The sequence below is a fragment of the Arachis hypogaea genome, chromosome 12 (genome assembly GCF_003086295.3).
Source record: "Arachis hypogaea cultivar Tifrunner chromosome 12, arahy.Tifrunner.gnm2.J5K5, whole genome shotgun sequence".
NCBI classification, from domain to species: Eukaryota; Viridiplantae; Streptophyta; class Magnoliopsida; order Fabales; family Fabaceae; genus Arachis; species Arachis hypogaea.
In genome coordinates, this window is record NC_092047.1 from 98,052,526 (window position 1) to 98,068,377 (window position 15,852).

Here is a 15,852-nt window from a genome sequence, read left to right on the forward strand (position 1 = left end):
CAATATGTATAACGAAGACATGCGTGAATTTGAAAGAAGAAGAAGAAGCAGCACGAGAGAAAAATAAAGCAAAAAAAAAAAAAGCGCGTAATCTAAATCACTTAAATAAACTTAGATGTTAAAATTGCTTAAATATAGAGAATAATTCTTTACCAAAATGAAACATATAAAATTTTTATGAAGACAAAAACATCGGGTATAAAATTTCTTAAGAACCTATACAAGTATACCATCCAAACAAAACTTAAGAAAAAAAAAAAAAGAGAGAGAGAAACGAGAATACAAAAACTAAAAAATTAATTAATTAATTTTCCAAAAATAAGCATTTAATTATTTGGCTCCGTCGTCGCAGTCATGAGCATCCAACAACCCCAATAATCATAATCCCAATTATCATATCATAATCATCAGCAAAATTCATCATCGTCTTCCCCCTTACCTTAACAAAACACTACGTACTAACAACACCATCACCATTCACCACACAAAACAAGCAACACACGCAGAGAGAAACAAACACAAAAAACAAAGAAAAAGAAAAAGAAAAAGAAAAAGAAAAAGAAAAATAAAAATAAAAAGGATCTGTTTTCTGGTCTCTGGTACTCGGAGCTAGTTTCCGGGTTCTCATTTCACCCAACTTCTAGGGTTTCGGCCATGGCGATGGCTCAGGGAACGGGAATAGGGCGTAGCAGCAGCATGAACAGCAGCAGTAGCAGCAGGGTGATAGGGGAGTACATAGTGGGAAGAGAAATTGGTTCGGGTTCGTTCTCGCGTGTGTGGCATGGAAGGCACAAGGTTCATGGCACTGAGGTCGCCATCAAAGAGATCGCAACCCATCGTCTCAATAACAAGCTCCATGATAGCCTCATGTCCGAGATTTTCATCCTCAAGCGAATTAAGCACCCTAACATCATTCGTTTGCACGATATCATTCAGGTTCCATGATCAATTCTTGCATATATATATATTCTTTTAATTTTAGTTTTGTTTGTTTAATTTTAATTTTAAGTTTGATTTTGATTTTTCTGTTTGATTTTTTTTTTTTGTGGGGGGGGGGGGGTTGTTTCTTTGTTCTTTATCTGAGTTTTAGTTTCTTTGTTTCTTTGTTTCTTTGTTCTTTGTTCTTTGTTCTTTTTAAGTAGAAATTTACGAGGTGGCAACTTCTTATGCAAGTGAAACAGGTGCTGTTTTGGCTTTGAAACATGTAACGAGTTTTGTGCAAGTTTTTGTTGTTAACAGTGGATTTTGAGATGTTGCATTGCCCCCTGAGGTTGACTTCCAACATGATTCATGACAGGATGCAATGTCGTCTTTTGACCCATCTATTTAGTGGGATTAGACTTTGTTCTTGTTGAGCTATATAGACTTAAGTTAACAAGTCAAGTTTGTGTTAGTGGGTTCAACTAGTTATATTTGTGATTGAACTAGAAGAACATGGTCAATTCAAGGTGCAACTAGCTCAACCAGGCAGTTTGGTCTGGTTAAAGACATTGTTTGATATATGATAGAAGGGGAAGGATGGGGTGCCTGCCTACAGAATTATGACTACGATATCAATTTTTTTGGCTTTGGGGAGCCAAAGCTCCTGATCACTAGCTACTGAGGATTCCGGTTGCTTCTCTCTCTCTCTCTCTCTCTCTGTCACCAATGATTATGGGCTCTCCCTGTTAACTCTGATCTCACATTGTGCAAAACATGTTGAGTCTATTACTTGCCTTTGGAGCTTTGTACAAAAGAAGGAGCGACTATAGCTTGTTCTTGAAATACTGTTAGCTGCTTGAAATATATTGAATTATTGACATACTTCCAGATAGTGCTTGCTAATTGTAGCCTACCATATCATCAATAAATATAGTGGCTAAAAATCTGCTGTTGGGCAGGTTCATTTGTGTTGATTTATGAATAAGCTTCAAGCCTAAGGTTTAATTCATTTTATTGAAATCAAAGAAGCATGAGGTTAGACTAAGAATTTAGTATTTTATGAATAGATTGGTATGGACTGGATGGCTTTACTATTGGTCCAAGTGTAGTGCCAAATTAACTTTGCATTCATTTGTGTATAAATAAAATACTTGCTAAGAAACATTGTTCATTTTATTTAGGCTCCTGGTAAGATACATCTTGTGTTAGAGTATTGTAAAGGGGGAGATCTATATTTTTACATTCAACGCCGTGGAAGGGTACAGGAGGCAACCGCAAAGCATTTTATGCAGCAGCTGGGTAGGTTTTAGGTTTTGTGCAGTTGTTTTTCTTTTAACTGTTTGTTGTAATAAAGGAGACTTCTTTTTGTTACAGCTGATGGCCTTCAAGTTCTCCGGGACAATAATGTAATTCATCGAGATCTAAAACCACAGGTTTTGTGTTTGAACCTAATCTTTACAACATAAATACCTGTCAATTGGTTTATGTTCCATTTAGTTCACAATCTTATCCATTTCCCTTCTACCAATCCATTATTAATATTCTCTCAACTAAAGAACACCGAAGTGTTCTAGCGGGAAATCATATTTCGGTACAAGTTGCAACTTGCAGTTGTAGGTGATATTTAATATCTAGAATATAAATTGTTCAGTCTTCAAAAGTTCTTCCTGTGAAGGTCGTATTGTTATTTTGTCTATCTTAGTAATTCTTATCATCCTTGAAACAGAACCTCCTTCTGTCAAGAAATGATGAGAAGTCAGTGCTGAAGATTGCTGACTTTGGATTTGCAAGGTAGTGTAACTGGATGCTCCATGCATCTTTAGGACCGAAAATATTACACGTTTATGTGTGTGGTGCAGTTTATATTTTTTATCATTAGTGAAAAAATATTTCAATAGCGTGTTTAAGTCTCATTTAAAATCTCTCACTGCTTTCTTTATTGTTAGATCTGTTCACATGAATCTGTTTACAAATTAAATCACCTTGCTCACTTTATAATGTTTCTGTTTCATTGTGTTTCTTTTGAGTGTCTTATACTACTTTCTTCAAATTAGTTGTTAAAACATAAATTTCTTCATGGGCAGATCTCTGCAACCTAGGGGCCTTGCTGAAACGCTGTGTGGGTCACCACTCTACATGGCTCCAGAAATCATGCAACTACAGAAGTATGATGCCAAGGTGATTTTAGTTTTAATATATTTGAAATTCCAGTGTTCATAGTTGGTTTCTTTCCTAATTATCCTGAATTAAACACACAGGCAGATCTCTGGAGTGTTGGTGCAATCTTATTTCAGCTTGTAATAGGAAGAACACCTTTTACCGGAAACAATCAAATACAGGTATATAATTCGTATTTCCACACTGATATTTTATGCCTCTCAAGGAAAGCAGAGTAGTTTATTGCTATATCTGAAGCATGGACACTCTTAGAAATGCTTGACATAGACACCAAATTCTTAAGGACTCAAGTAGGAGGGACACACACGCGCGCACAATATAGAGGCAAAGCACTCTAGATATATGTCATACATCAATATGCATCATATCTAGACCCCAATAAGTTATGAGGCATTATATCTATTAACGTTTCGAAAATAAACCCCTAAATGATTGTCTTTATAAAACTTGCCATTTTCAAGTATTTGTGCTAGAAAATATTTAAAGAACCATCTAAAGATTAATTTTGTTTTTTCTCTACCATTGTTTTTCTTTTGTTGACATTGTGTACACACTCCTACAACTAGATGAAGTTGGGTGTGGATTGGGCTTTTTAATAACTAAGTTGATGTAATAAAATTGATGAAAAAATATGAAAATGTTTCCAAGCTCTTTGTACCTTATCCATGTTTACCTTATGTCTAGTTGCTTCTACACCATGTCCAAGACAATACGTAAATAAATAAACAAATAAACTAAAGAATTCTATTTAACACATGAATGCTTGTCAAACACATTGTCAATCACGCATTTGTAAGCATGTTTGCTAAGTATCTGTGTATAATGTGTGTCTGACATGAGGACATGTTAGTTGGAACATACCTGGTTTCTAGGTTAATATTTGATCCTGTCATCTGAAATGGAGTCTGTAACTTGACATGACTCCTTTGACTTGCATATTTAGCTTACTGTTATAATCATGGGGTCTGCAGTTGCTACAGAACATTATGAAATCAACAGAATTGGTATTCCCATCTGATTGCCAAAGTCTCAGTTCTGACTGCAAAGATTTGTGTCAGAAATTGCTACGCCGAAATCCAGGTATTTGTTGATTATATTGCAGATTGAAACTTGAGAGATAAATCACAGTGCAAGATCTCTGGACCTGTTTAGGATATTTATTTGGTATCTCTGGTAATTATTAATTGTTAGAACTTGTACTGTTTCTGTTTGGTTAAACAGTTGCTTGTGTGATTCTATGACTATTACTGGAAAACTAGTTTCAGTAGAGAGAGCGTGGAAGAGTGAAATGTTGTATTTCCAACCTCTCTATGTGAAATTAGATATGCTTTGTTAGCCATCAAAGTGGCGGCCCGTTTAAAGCAAAATTGGGCCAACAGATCTGCCTTGATGTTTCAGGCTTTTACATAACTTGAACCATCCTCCTGCTAACCATGCTAACAAGAGTCAAGCAATAGTGTGATTTTGTTCTTCCTGCTAATGGAGATCAGACCACTTGAGACAGGGGAATGCTTATTTTGGCTTGTTGTGTGAGATTTAGATACATAATTACTTGATACAGGGTCCTGTTCCAAAGGTAAATTATTACTCGATTGTTAAGAGTATACACAACTGTGAAGGGAATAAATAAAGGAAAGGTTGGACCCTAAAATCAACTATGATTAACTTCGGATTGATTATTGATGATTACTCGGGGATTGATTGAAGAATGATTGATAGATAAAGCTTGCTTGTAATAATTAAATATCGTCTGTTGTCAAAGATTAATTGAGGTATGGGTTGTGGCTAATTCACACCATTCCAACAAATCTACTCTGATACATTGTTTCTTATCTATTGAATTTTCAGTGGAACGTCTTACTTTTGAAGAATTCTTTAACCATCCATTCCTTTCTGAGAAGCAACCAGAACAGATTGAACTGTTGAGGTAACAAGGATGACTCTTAGATTTTTAGTTTATTATGGTTTTTCAGTTGGGAGGTGTAAATATTTTTTGTTTGTAGGAATAGAAGTTCGTCAAGGCTGGTAGGTGGATTTAGTTCAGCAGAATCTGACCCTTTAAGAAAGACTGAGGAAAATTATCAAGAGGATTGCTTACCATTCTTTCTAGATGATGATTCTAGTGGTCTTGAGGGGAGTCCTTCCTTTTCAAAGAAGTCTTCAATCAAGTCTACCATTGGATTTGATCTAAGTACAAAACTAGATAAACCAGAGCCAGCATCTCCTGTTGCTAACAACATAAATTATACCTCCAGATACAGTAGTGTAACACAGAGACCTGAAAGCACGACTAAAAGATTGGACAACCCTAAAGTATCAGGAAGAAATCTCACTGGTCCTTTAGAACCTCTAGAACAAAGATTTACCGATTCTCATTCAAAAGGTACTAATTATGAAACCAAGTTTCCTTTTTCTAGTTCTGTTTCTGATGGTTAGATTCATGATTTGTTCTTTGTAATTTATACATAATGCTGCTTATTTGTCCTCTAATTGGCAGTTGCAGATTCCCTGGAGAATATTGATCAAGATTATGTTCTTGTGTCTGGGCCCCCTATTGATGTGTCTTCATCTTCAGTGAGTGCTTCAAAGCCAAGCCATTCCCCATTTAAGTCAAGCAGTCTTCCTCAAGAGTCTTCAAAAACAATCACTAGATTAAGTGCTCCAATGCCAATTGTTGGAGTTTCTACCAGTAGCACATGCCAGATTGGAAGCTCAGAAAGTCAGGACTCTGCTCCTGGGACATCACATGGATCAATGGATACAGGTGATGAACAGCCGTCAGGCCATTGCATGACAAGGATTAAATCATTGCAACAGTGTGCATCTGCCATCACAGAATTAGTTAATGAAAAGGTAAATTTTCTATATATTTGCGACTCTCAAATTTTGTATGTAAATGTTCTCCATTCAAATTCAGGAGTCTGCATAATCTTGTATGGAATCTTTAACAGATTATCACTGTCTTGAGCTTCAGAAGTTTGCCAATTGTATGGTCTTTTAAATTAATCAGGAGTCAGGACATTGTGTGGTCTAGTATAATGAATAATGCGTATATTCGGTGAAATGAATACAGCACTCTAAATTGGAATTATGCAATAGGCTACTTAAGAATTCTTTTATTTGGCTGTTATTTATAATAGAATGAATATACAAGAGGTTCTAGTTAGGATAATGGATCTGATGGACACTAATCACATATATAGTGGTATAGGGATACATAAGAAATTTTAAAATAGATTTATAAATAGTGTTTTAAAGATGGATACGATGCATGATAGAGAACTTTAACGTCGTTTGACACATGTAGGTGACCCCACCTAATGCGACACGGCTTAGTTATTATCCATAATAGAATGAATTAACAGTAAGGCATTTGATGTGGATCACTTTGCTCTAGCTTTTGGTCTTAAACTAGTTTGTGGAAGGGTATGAGGAGGATGGATATTAGCTAATGACCAGCTGCTGTTTTAATACGGTCATAGTAAATCTGTTGAGTTGTGCCTTCAGTATGCTTTTATGCCCTCTCTACTTGTGATTGAGGATCTCTTCCTCAATTGAGAATGATTAAACAATGATTGAACCCTATCTACCTGTTTATATATCTTCATTGAGAGCCATGCTGTTGTTGCATTTGGCATTAATGCCATTTTCTTAAGTAGCATATTTATGAAAGAGAAGAGTTATTTATCTTGATTCTTGATATTTTTCTTTCTGCTTGCCACATCGCCCTCTCCCTCCTGAAAATCAAAAGATGGAGTCAGGAAAGCCGCTAGAAGCATTTTCTGTTCAGCTTGTAATTCTTGCCATTTGGAAGCAAGCACTGCATATATGCCATACACGAGCTGCCTCAGCTATGGAAGGTAGTCCAAATCAAGAAACTTTAAGATACAGGAGGACTGCCAGCAAGAAGCATGGTAGTTCTGATTCAGAAGAATGCTTTGACGGAAACACCCAAGGGTCTAAGGATATGCTAGCTCAAATTGAAAGTGAGTTTCTGAAGGAATTTGAGCATGCTGAAGAACTTGCCAAAGCCATTGAACCTGGTATGAGCTTTTCTCATTTTAATTTAAGAGCAGAACGACTAATTGATATCTATCTTTCTTAAAATGGCTGTCTTTTGCATCTGCTATAACCAGAGTTCTTTGTTTTATGCCTGTAAACTTTAATACATTACGAAACTCATGTAGTGTACAATGTGATAGGGCGTAATGTTATTTCTCAACAATCATTATGAGCAATGGTTCTAGGAAGGTCATTACTAGCTACATTTCACTTGCAGTTTATGAGCTAATTGAATGTACAATTTATGTCCTCAATAGGAAGTAATAACTAACAAGAGACATGAATTTTTTTTAATTAAATTTTTTTGGGGGTTTTTTGGTTGTATGGAGGAGAGGGCTACATGACTTTCATTCCATGATATATAAAAGTAAAGCATTTATAATGTGTACCTAATTGCAGGAAACACAGAGATGCCAGATGCAATGGAGACAATTTTTCAATCTGCCCTTGCTTTTGGGAAACATGGGGGTGTAAGTAATCCCTTCTGCTACTTTCTTCCATTTTTAGGTCCAGCTTACATAATACAATTTTAGATTCATTATATCTAGCAATGCTAGTTTAGTAGTTTTTCTTTGTAGCTAAATTTCCCATAGTTAGATTGAGACGTGAGACATAACTGGGTCTTGGTTGACTTATTATATGAACTTCTTGGACTTAGTTTTCTAATTTAAATAAAATATGTAGAAATGGCTGTGCCTTGCTGAATAAGTTAGCTAAAAGTGAGAACATGGAGAAAATAAGTCCATCATGATCTTTGTGGTACAATAGGTTATTTCAAGAAAAGATTTGTAGGTCTATAATTGGCATTGCAGTTAGAAACCACAAATCAGTCGGTGTCAACAAAAAATGGTTTGCGTTTGATTTACTGGACTATTTGTTACTAGGGTAACCATAAATGCCGTTGTTGCCCTGTAACACAACCACCGCTTCTTCCTCCTCTCTGAACAAGGAAACCAAACATGTCCTTGTCCCATTAGGTTAGGTCGACTACATGAATCAAACGACGTCTGCTATGAATCATGTCTGACCTCAAATCATTCATGTTTAGTTCCCTTTTATCTCATTCAAAATCATCTTGTATGTCCTAAATTGTGCAAATACTGGCTATCTTTACTCGTTTCTTCTCCAGCACGGCAGTACCTTCCATAGGGTCTTTGTTGGAACTTGGAACCTTATCATTTGCCTTTCCAAGTTGATGAAAACCATATATAATCTTCTCTTTTGCTCTGAAACGTCTAGATCTTTCCTCTTTAAAAAAAGAAAAATAAAGAGAAACCATGCCACGTCCCAATAGTACAAAATTTATCATGATGTCTGGACATTACAAGAATATTAAACTTGAACTAACATGGCCAACTAGGTTTTTTATTTGTAAGTACTAAGTAATCTATAAGTATATATGTTAATGCTCGATAAGGTCAAGGGCATGCCTTGGCCCTAGAGTGGAAAGAGTCCTCCCAACCTAAAATCTTTTATTCCAAAAGGTGAAGAAAAGAAATTGAACTAACATGGATTTAATTCCAAGATCGAATCTTAAGTTATTATATTGTCATATGTTGGCAGGTGGAAGAGCTCATGGGAGACATGGAAAGTGCAGCTGCATTGTATTCGAAGGCAGTCCGTCTCTTACTCTTCCTACTAGTTGAAGCACCATCCTTGATTCTCAATCCTCCATTCTCTCTGACCAACTCGGACCGTTACAGGCTACGGAATTACATCGATATTCTCAATAACAGGCAAGGCTATTCGAGATCGCAGCGGATGACACTTCTGAAATGTGATGACAGTCGAGGCATCTTCAAAGAAAAGTTTTAGTAACGGTTTCTTTTTTTTCTCCCATTTCACATTATAAATTATTAATTTGTACAGTTATTCTTTGATGGAAGGGAGATTGGGGATGCTGACTAAGAGTCACAACTAGCACATAGGCTGTTGTAAAATTGATTTGTGATTAGGAATTTGATTAAATCCGCAATTGATTATGTATGCTTTCTGCCGCGTTTCTCATATGAATTATATCATGAATAGCTGAAATGTTTGAATTTGCTTCAAAACTGTATATAAATATTTAATTTGGCAATATTTTAAATGTGATCAATGACTTCAATTTGGTGGAATCGTCTCCTGTGTGATTGTGACCTACTGACCCGAGTTTTTATACGGGATGTAGGTCTTTTTGTTTTTCATTTTTCTTTTTGAAGAAGGAAAAAAAAATATTTACTCTGAAAATTGAACATAATTAGACAACGTTAGTCTTTTTGTTTTTCATTTTTCTTTTTCAAGAAGAATAAAAATATTTACTCTGAAAATTGAACATAATTAGACAACGTTAAGAGCATCTACAATGGTGAGTTCCTTTTTCACTTTTTTCTGACACATAGGAACTCTAATCATTGGAGGAGAGAAGGAATGAGTTCTCACAGGGGTGTCAACTGTCAAGGTGAGAGAATCCCTCTAAACAGGGACTCAAGTTAACCAATAATAACTTGCCATTTGGCAAATTATTTTAAAAAAATAATAATATAAAATCTGGAATAATTAAATAATGAAATAATAATTATAATAAAAATTATATTAAATAATTATATTTTTATTTAATTAACAATTTATATTAATTATTTAAAAAATAATTAATTAAATTAAATAATTACATTTTTATTTAATTAATGATTTATATTAATTATTTATATCATGATTTATATTGAATATTATTTATATTATTATATTAAATTATAATTAATTAAATTTACTTATATTAAAAAATAAATTTAATTTTACACCTTACAAAATAATTCTTAGTTGAGTTAGTTATTTTTATTTTTAAAATTTAAAATGCTAACGATATTATTAAAATTAGCAATTGTAAACACAAAACTATAAATTAGTGTAATCCCGAATTATAATTGTGTATTATTATTATATATGAATTTATTTAATATTAATATCTTTTAATAGTGAATTATTTTTAAATTTATAAATTTAAATAATATTATTAAAAAAAGTATTTTAATTAATTAATTAAGTGGGACCACAACAGGGACTAAAGTTAATTCCTCCTAATGGAGAAGAGAGAGATGCTTTGAGTTCCTATTTACCGTTTATAACGCAAAAGCTGATGTGGAGTTACTTTTTATGACAGGTGGGCCATAAATAGGGATTGAGATGAGTTCCCTACTGGAAATGGTCTAAGGGCCCGGGGAGCTTTTTTTTCTCTAGGTAATTGAAGCAAAAAACTTTAAAAAGATATAAGAAAGGTCGTTTAGAGCAATTCCAATGCTAAGAAATAGAATTCCTCTTCTGACATATGGGGACTCAATTACCATTGGAGTGAGAAGGGAAAGAGGGTTCTTCACGTGAATCAAGATTGAGAGTTCCTCTAAACAGGGACTTGCAACAACCAATAAAATCATGTCATGTGGTAAGTTAATAAAATAAAAATAAAAATATATTAAATATATATATTAAATAATTAAATTATAATTAATTTATTAATAATTATAATAATTTATTATATTAAATACTTATATATTTATTTAATTAATTATTTATATTAATTATTTAATAATTAGTTATATTAAATTATAATTAATATAAATAATTATGTTAAATCAATATCAAATATTATTTATATTGTTATATTAAATCATAATTAATTAAATTTATTTTACATAAAAAATAAATTTAATTTTTACATATTATAAAATAATTTTTAGTTGGATTATTTATTTTTATTTATAAAATTTAAAATACTAATCAAATTTAAGTTATTTATTTTAATATTTTATAATATTGAATTATTTTGAATTTATAAATTTAAATAATATTATTATAAAAAAATAATAATTATATTAATTTTAATTACTTTAATTAATTAATTAAGTGGGACCACAATAGGGATTAAAGTTAGTTCCTTTTAATGGAAAAGAGAGAGATTCTTTGAGTTCCTATTTATTGTTTATGATGCAAAAGCTGATGTGGAGTTACTTTTTATGACAGGTGGGCCATAAATAGGAACTGGAATGAGTTCCCTACTGGAGATGGTCTTATCGTTTTCTGTCTGGATAAGGAATTTATTTTTCTTTTGGAGGGGGTCTATTTCATCGATATAATCTAAAGTCCATTCTCGTACAATACTGAGTTAATATTTAATATTTAAAATGGTTCCTAAAATTTAATATTTAAAATAGTCTCTCAAAATTTTTGATAGCCTCAAATTGATTCTTGAAATTCCAATTGACTCAATTTAAACTTCTAATAAATAACTCACGTTAGCCCTTTTGTTAAAAAGCATATTTTCTCTTTGTTTTGATGCTTTTTTTTTATGAAAAACACATGCTAGTAGCGTCATCAAACATGTTGTGGATGTTTGAAAGAAGTCAGAATTGTTGCTCTGTGGTCGTTGTGCTCACAAAAGAGCACACAAAGTGACATGCTGAAAATGAAGTCTAATGGTATTATAGAATATTTGAAACTTACTTTAATTTCATACAAATGTAAATTCCTGTATTAGTACGGGTTTGTCAATTGGTGTAACCTAGTTAGTGCTGGTTCTAGTTCTGGAATATACCAGATTCATGCATGGTGTTCGACTGATTTGATTTTACAATCTGCACAGATAAGTTTTCCATTGTTTTTCTACTTGTACCATATTTGTGATTGGTAAGTGCTGCTTCTGACTGTGTTTTTTGTTGTCTTTTTAATTGAGGATTCCAAGTCTATGACTCCCTCTGAGGTGGGACAGATTCTTGAATGGGAATTGCCCTAGAATCTTGAACCCTCTGTAGCTGAACTACAAGATCTTGAAGAAGGGAGCTTTCATGAAACTAAATTACCTTCCCTTTGTAAACATCCTATTACTGCTACTTGTCACTCTTAGCTAGGAACTTCAGTGTTATGGCCTAGCCATGTTTGATTTGATAAGTCTGGATGAGTTTAATTCCTAAGCAAATAGCGAAGAAAAAAAATAAGCATCAATCAATTGTTCTTAGAATTTTTCGCTGAAAGTTTATCTAGCTTATCTTCTTATTTCACATATCACCTTGTTTTAATAGAATCTTAACAGTATGGAGTATAGTTGTCAGAACCGAACCGGTAATCGAACCGATCAAGATATTGGATTATTGGATTATTGGTTCAACTGGTGAGTTACTGGTTGAACCGGTTAATCCGGTCTTATACAAATAAAAAATAAAAAATAAAAAAATTTAAAATTAAAATTTGAAATTAAAATTTAAAAAACATATTTTTACTAATATTTTAAGAATATCTAACTATTCTAAAATAATATAAAACAGAAATAATAAGTATTTTATTAATTTTACTCTATCATAAATATTTTATTTTGTTTTTATATTAAAATAATAATCATTTTCAAATTTTAATAATTTATTAATTAATTTATATTTATTATACTATTATATACTACAAGTATTTATTAAAAAATAAGTGAGTTTATAACTAAAATTAAAATAAATTAAATAAAAATAAATTATTTGATAAAAGATATCTAAATATAGTATAATTTGTAAATATATTAATCGAAAATATGATAGTCTAGTGGTTGTGACTTGCTTGTTTTTCATTGAAGATAGGGGTTCGAAACCCACCGGCTCACCCCACCAATTTTAAAAAATTTTAACTTTCAGCAGTTCGGTCGGACTGATTTTACCGAGTTTGACTGATTTTTATCGGTTCACTTTGGATTTGACCGCTTCAGTTCTCTTCTTTGTTTGGTTTAATTAACGGACCGGATCAATTTAAACTCCGATTTACTAATTTTTCAGTCAAATTGACTGGTCCGGTCTAGTTTTAACAACACTAGTATGGAGCATATAAACATGGTTTTCTTACCAAAATAGAGGACCATTACATTAAATTTTGTACCTACTACTGTTTTACAACAAAATAAAGCGGATTCCTGATACATTCCTAATAGGAGATTACTTTGATAAAGATATTAAATATGTCTTTTTTTAAAGGTGATTACATTTTTCATAATATTATTGGTCATCTTTATAAAATCGATTAATAATTTATTTTTTAATAAACCAGAACAAAATCGATTTATTATAGTAATAATAATAAACCCAGTTGTTTGCATTATAATTATTAGACCTGATTAATCCGATCGATTTATACAATCTGAATCGAATTATGTTTAAATTTTTTGATATAAAGACAAATATATCCTTAACTTTTATTTTGTGAATATTTAAATCCCTATAAATATAAAAATACAATTAGGACCCTGAAAAAAAACCTAACTCTAGCCCCTTGTCCTTGCCCAAGTCCAAACCCAAACCCAAGTCCAACCTCTCAATAATCTCTCAAGCTAACCAAACAAACCTAGCCCTATCGTCTCCTTCCTCTCCCTTTCTCACGGAAGCTCGAACTCCTCATCTCTTTGCTCACTGGCTTCGCTCATCTCTTTGCTCACTGGCTTCGCAATCGCAAGCTCTCTCCCTCTCTCGTCTCCAGTCTCGAACCCAAGGTCCTCGTCACTTCCGTTCTTCAGTCGTCACCGTCTCGCATTCAGCCGCGCTCGCACGCCTTCCCTGAACTCGTCGTCGTCGGCGTCAGAAGTAGCCGGTCTCGAGACTGATCCTGCAAAACCTGATCTCCTTCAAATGCATGAGTGACATTTCAGATCTGGGCTTCATCGCTACATCTGGATAATTGGAATGATTTATGCTTACTTTGTTCCGAATGTAATCTCATATGCTGGTTTATTTGATGATATCCAGCTATTTTAAATTTAGAATAATTTACTGTCTCAGGTTATAACATAATTTCATATACCAAATGAAAAAAAAATCATAATTTAAGCTTAGTACTGGAAAAAAAAAAATGCAGAGCATGTTATAACTTTAACCTATTTTAGCATGTTTGGTATCATTAAATACAAGTTTCACAGTTAATTGTATGAATGATTAAAAATCGGAGAATATAAACCTTTATATTGAGAATACTGTTTAGGCCCACAAACAATTCATGTACAACAATGTACAAATTACTCAACCTGATATAATCTGAGAAACATCATATACAACTACCTAATTTGATCACTACCGACTTCTGACATAAGAGTGAAAACGGTGCATGCCATCCAATTCAGTTACGGGGAGGGACTTCACAGGAATGTTGCTGGACCTTCAAGAAGAAATGCTGTTTCCATGGCTTGTAAGATCAATGCAGTATTAAATTTGAAATTCCTGAAGCTCCTGCCAGGCCCTACTATATCAAGATTTTTAGATTCATTTTCAGGCTTTGTGGGCTGGCTATCCATGAATGTTGAGCTACTCCCTGTAGAACTGTGCTTTGCTTTCCATACGCAAATTCCTTAACTAGTGTAAAAGGCTTGTCAGCAATCATCTAAGCAACTCACTTTTCAATTCTCAACAAAATCCCAAATAAAATACAATGCAGTGCAACGAATTGAACCATGTGTGTAACCAACTTACCTTTAAGGGGCAAATCAGGCCTTGGAGCCATAGGAGGTGGATGTGATGAAATCAATGATTTCAATGATCTGCATAAAGACACCAGTCTTCATAAATTTCAATAACTCCTGGGACAATGACCAAAACTATCAAAAATTACGTGCCGCTGTACTCACGCCAAAAAAGGGGACACCATATAAAGCTTGGGGCAGTGATTCCACGACATATCACTTCATCACTTGCTGGTTGAAGGTCATCAAGCCGGTGCCACATATAGATTCATATAAATAGAAGAACACCAGTACTCAAATACGAAACTAGGGACAAAATAGCAAATGCATTATAATGAATACACATGACACTATTAGAAAATGATCCAACCAGATAGAAAACAAAACTTAAAAGTAACATGAGAAAGCGTCACATACACTGATCTCCTTTTTGGTTTGTGGGGCAAATGCAGTATCATGTTTCACACCAGCAATAATGTAAAATTAGCTATATCTCAAAAACTCCATGCATAGATTCCTTTACATCATTGTTAGTTATTCGTGCCACTACTTCTTATTTCAAAGTCCATTTTAATTTCAGTTACTAATTTTTTACATAACCCCTTTAATTCTGTTTGATCCCAATTATACAATTATTAACAAAATACTAAAAATTCCCAATTTTGGCTTCAATCATTGATAAAGTTCATGTTTTTATGAATATCCATGTGCCCATATTAGTGATCTTCACTCAATGTGATTATTTTCAGCAACAAAGAGAATAATTAATTGATATTTTCAGCCAAAAAATCAAAGATAGCAACAAAACAGAAAAGGGAAGAACAGGAAAATTTGTTGGAACTCACCAAATTAGGACTAGGTTGTGCGAAGGAAGCCGAGGAGTTGCTGAAGGCGAGGAGGAAGTTCGGGGACCTGCTGCTTCTGTCTCCGGCGACGAAGGGCGCAACGACGGCGCGAGACTGACTGCGAGGCGGTGACAAGACAGGGAGCGACGACGACGTCCAGTCCCGGGAGCTGCTGCTACTGCCACCAGCGACGATGAGGGTAGGGAAGGCGCGCAAGACCGGAGACCGTAGGAAAGCGACGACGAGCTTGTCAGAGACAGTGAGAGAGACCGATGCCGATAGAGGGAGAGGACTTGAGTTCGCGTCAATGAGGCAGAGAGGCAGAGTGAAAGATGAGAGAGCTGCAGTGACAGTAATGTCGAGGGGGAAGAAGACTGTGAAACGACATAGTTTCAT

At 33.8% G+C, this 15,852-nt stretch overlaps 2 protein-coding genes across 7 annotated transcripts; one reads left to right on the forward strand and one right to left on the reverse strand.

Moving 5' to 3' along the window:
* Positions 1 to 231: 231 nt before the first annotated feature.
* Positions 232 to 9,215, forward strand: LOC112727815 (serine/threonine-protein kinase ATG1c). Of its 6 annotated transcripts, none has more exons than XM_025777720.3 (13): positions 232 to 936; positions 2,103 to 2,220; positions 2,296 to 2,354; positions 2,648 to 2,712; positions 3,006 to 3,099; positions 3,180 to 3,260; positions 4,071 to 4,179; positions 4,948 to 5,026; positions 5,103 to 5,482; positions 5,597 to 5,952; positions 6,851 to 7,142; positions 7,561 to 7,631; positions 8,725 to 9,215. In XM_025777720.3, the coding sequence occupies exons 1-13, from the start codon at positions 655 to 657 to the stop codon at positions 8,974 to 8,976; spliced, it is 2,238 nt and encodes a 745-aa protein (XP_025633505.1). In that variant the 5' UTR covers positions 232 to 654; the 3' UTR covers positions 8,977 to 9,215. The 6 variants fall into 6 exon arrangements, with proteins under 6 accessions (XP_025633505.1, XP_025633507.1, XP_025633506.1 ...); XM_025777722.3 differs by having other exon boundaries at positions 5,603 to 5,952; XM_025777721.3 differs by having other exon boundaries at positions 5,109 to 5,482.
* A 4,882-nt stretch (positions 9,216 to 14,097) lies between these two features.
* LOC112727816 (uncharacterized) lies at positions 14,098 to 15,852 on the reverse strand. The gene is made up of 3 exons (XM_025777724.3): positions 15,457 to 15,852; positions 14,622 to 14,728; positions 14,098 to 14,504 (listed from the first exon to the last, which is right to left on the reverse strand). The coding sequence occupies exons 1-2, from the start codon at positions 15,850 to 15,852 to the stop codon at positions 14,636 to 14,638; spliced, it is 489 nt and encodes a 162-aa protein (XP_025633509.1). The 3' UTR covers positions 14,098 to 14,504; positions 14,622 to 14,635.

Excerpts from the sequence above, each read along its gene's own strand:
- LOC112727815 (XM_025777720.3), top strand. The coding sequence starts at position 655 with ATGGCGATGGCTCAGGGAACGGGAATAGGGCGTAGCAGCAGCATGAAC. Across the intron at positions 5,483-5,596 it reads TACCGATTCTCATTCAAAAG|TTGCAGATTCCCTGGAGAAT; the intron begins GTACTAATTATG and ends TCTAATTGGCAG. Across the intron at positions 7,143-7,560 it reads TGCCAAAGCCATTGAACCTG|GAAACACAGAGATGCCAGAT; the intron begins GTATGAGCTTTT and ends ACCTAATTGCAG.
- LOC112727816 (XM_025777724.3), bottom strand. The coding sequence starts at position 15,852 with ATGAAACTATGTCGTTTCACAGTCTTCTTCCCCCTCGACATTACTGTC. Across the intron at positions 14,729-15,456 it reads CACAACCTAGTCCTAATTTG|GAGTTATTGAAATTTATGAA; the intron begins GTGAGTTCCAAC and ends TCATTGTCCCAG.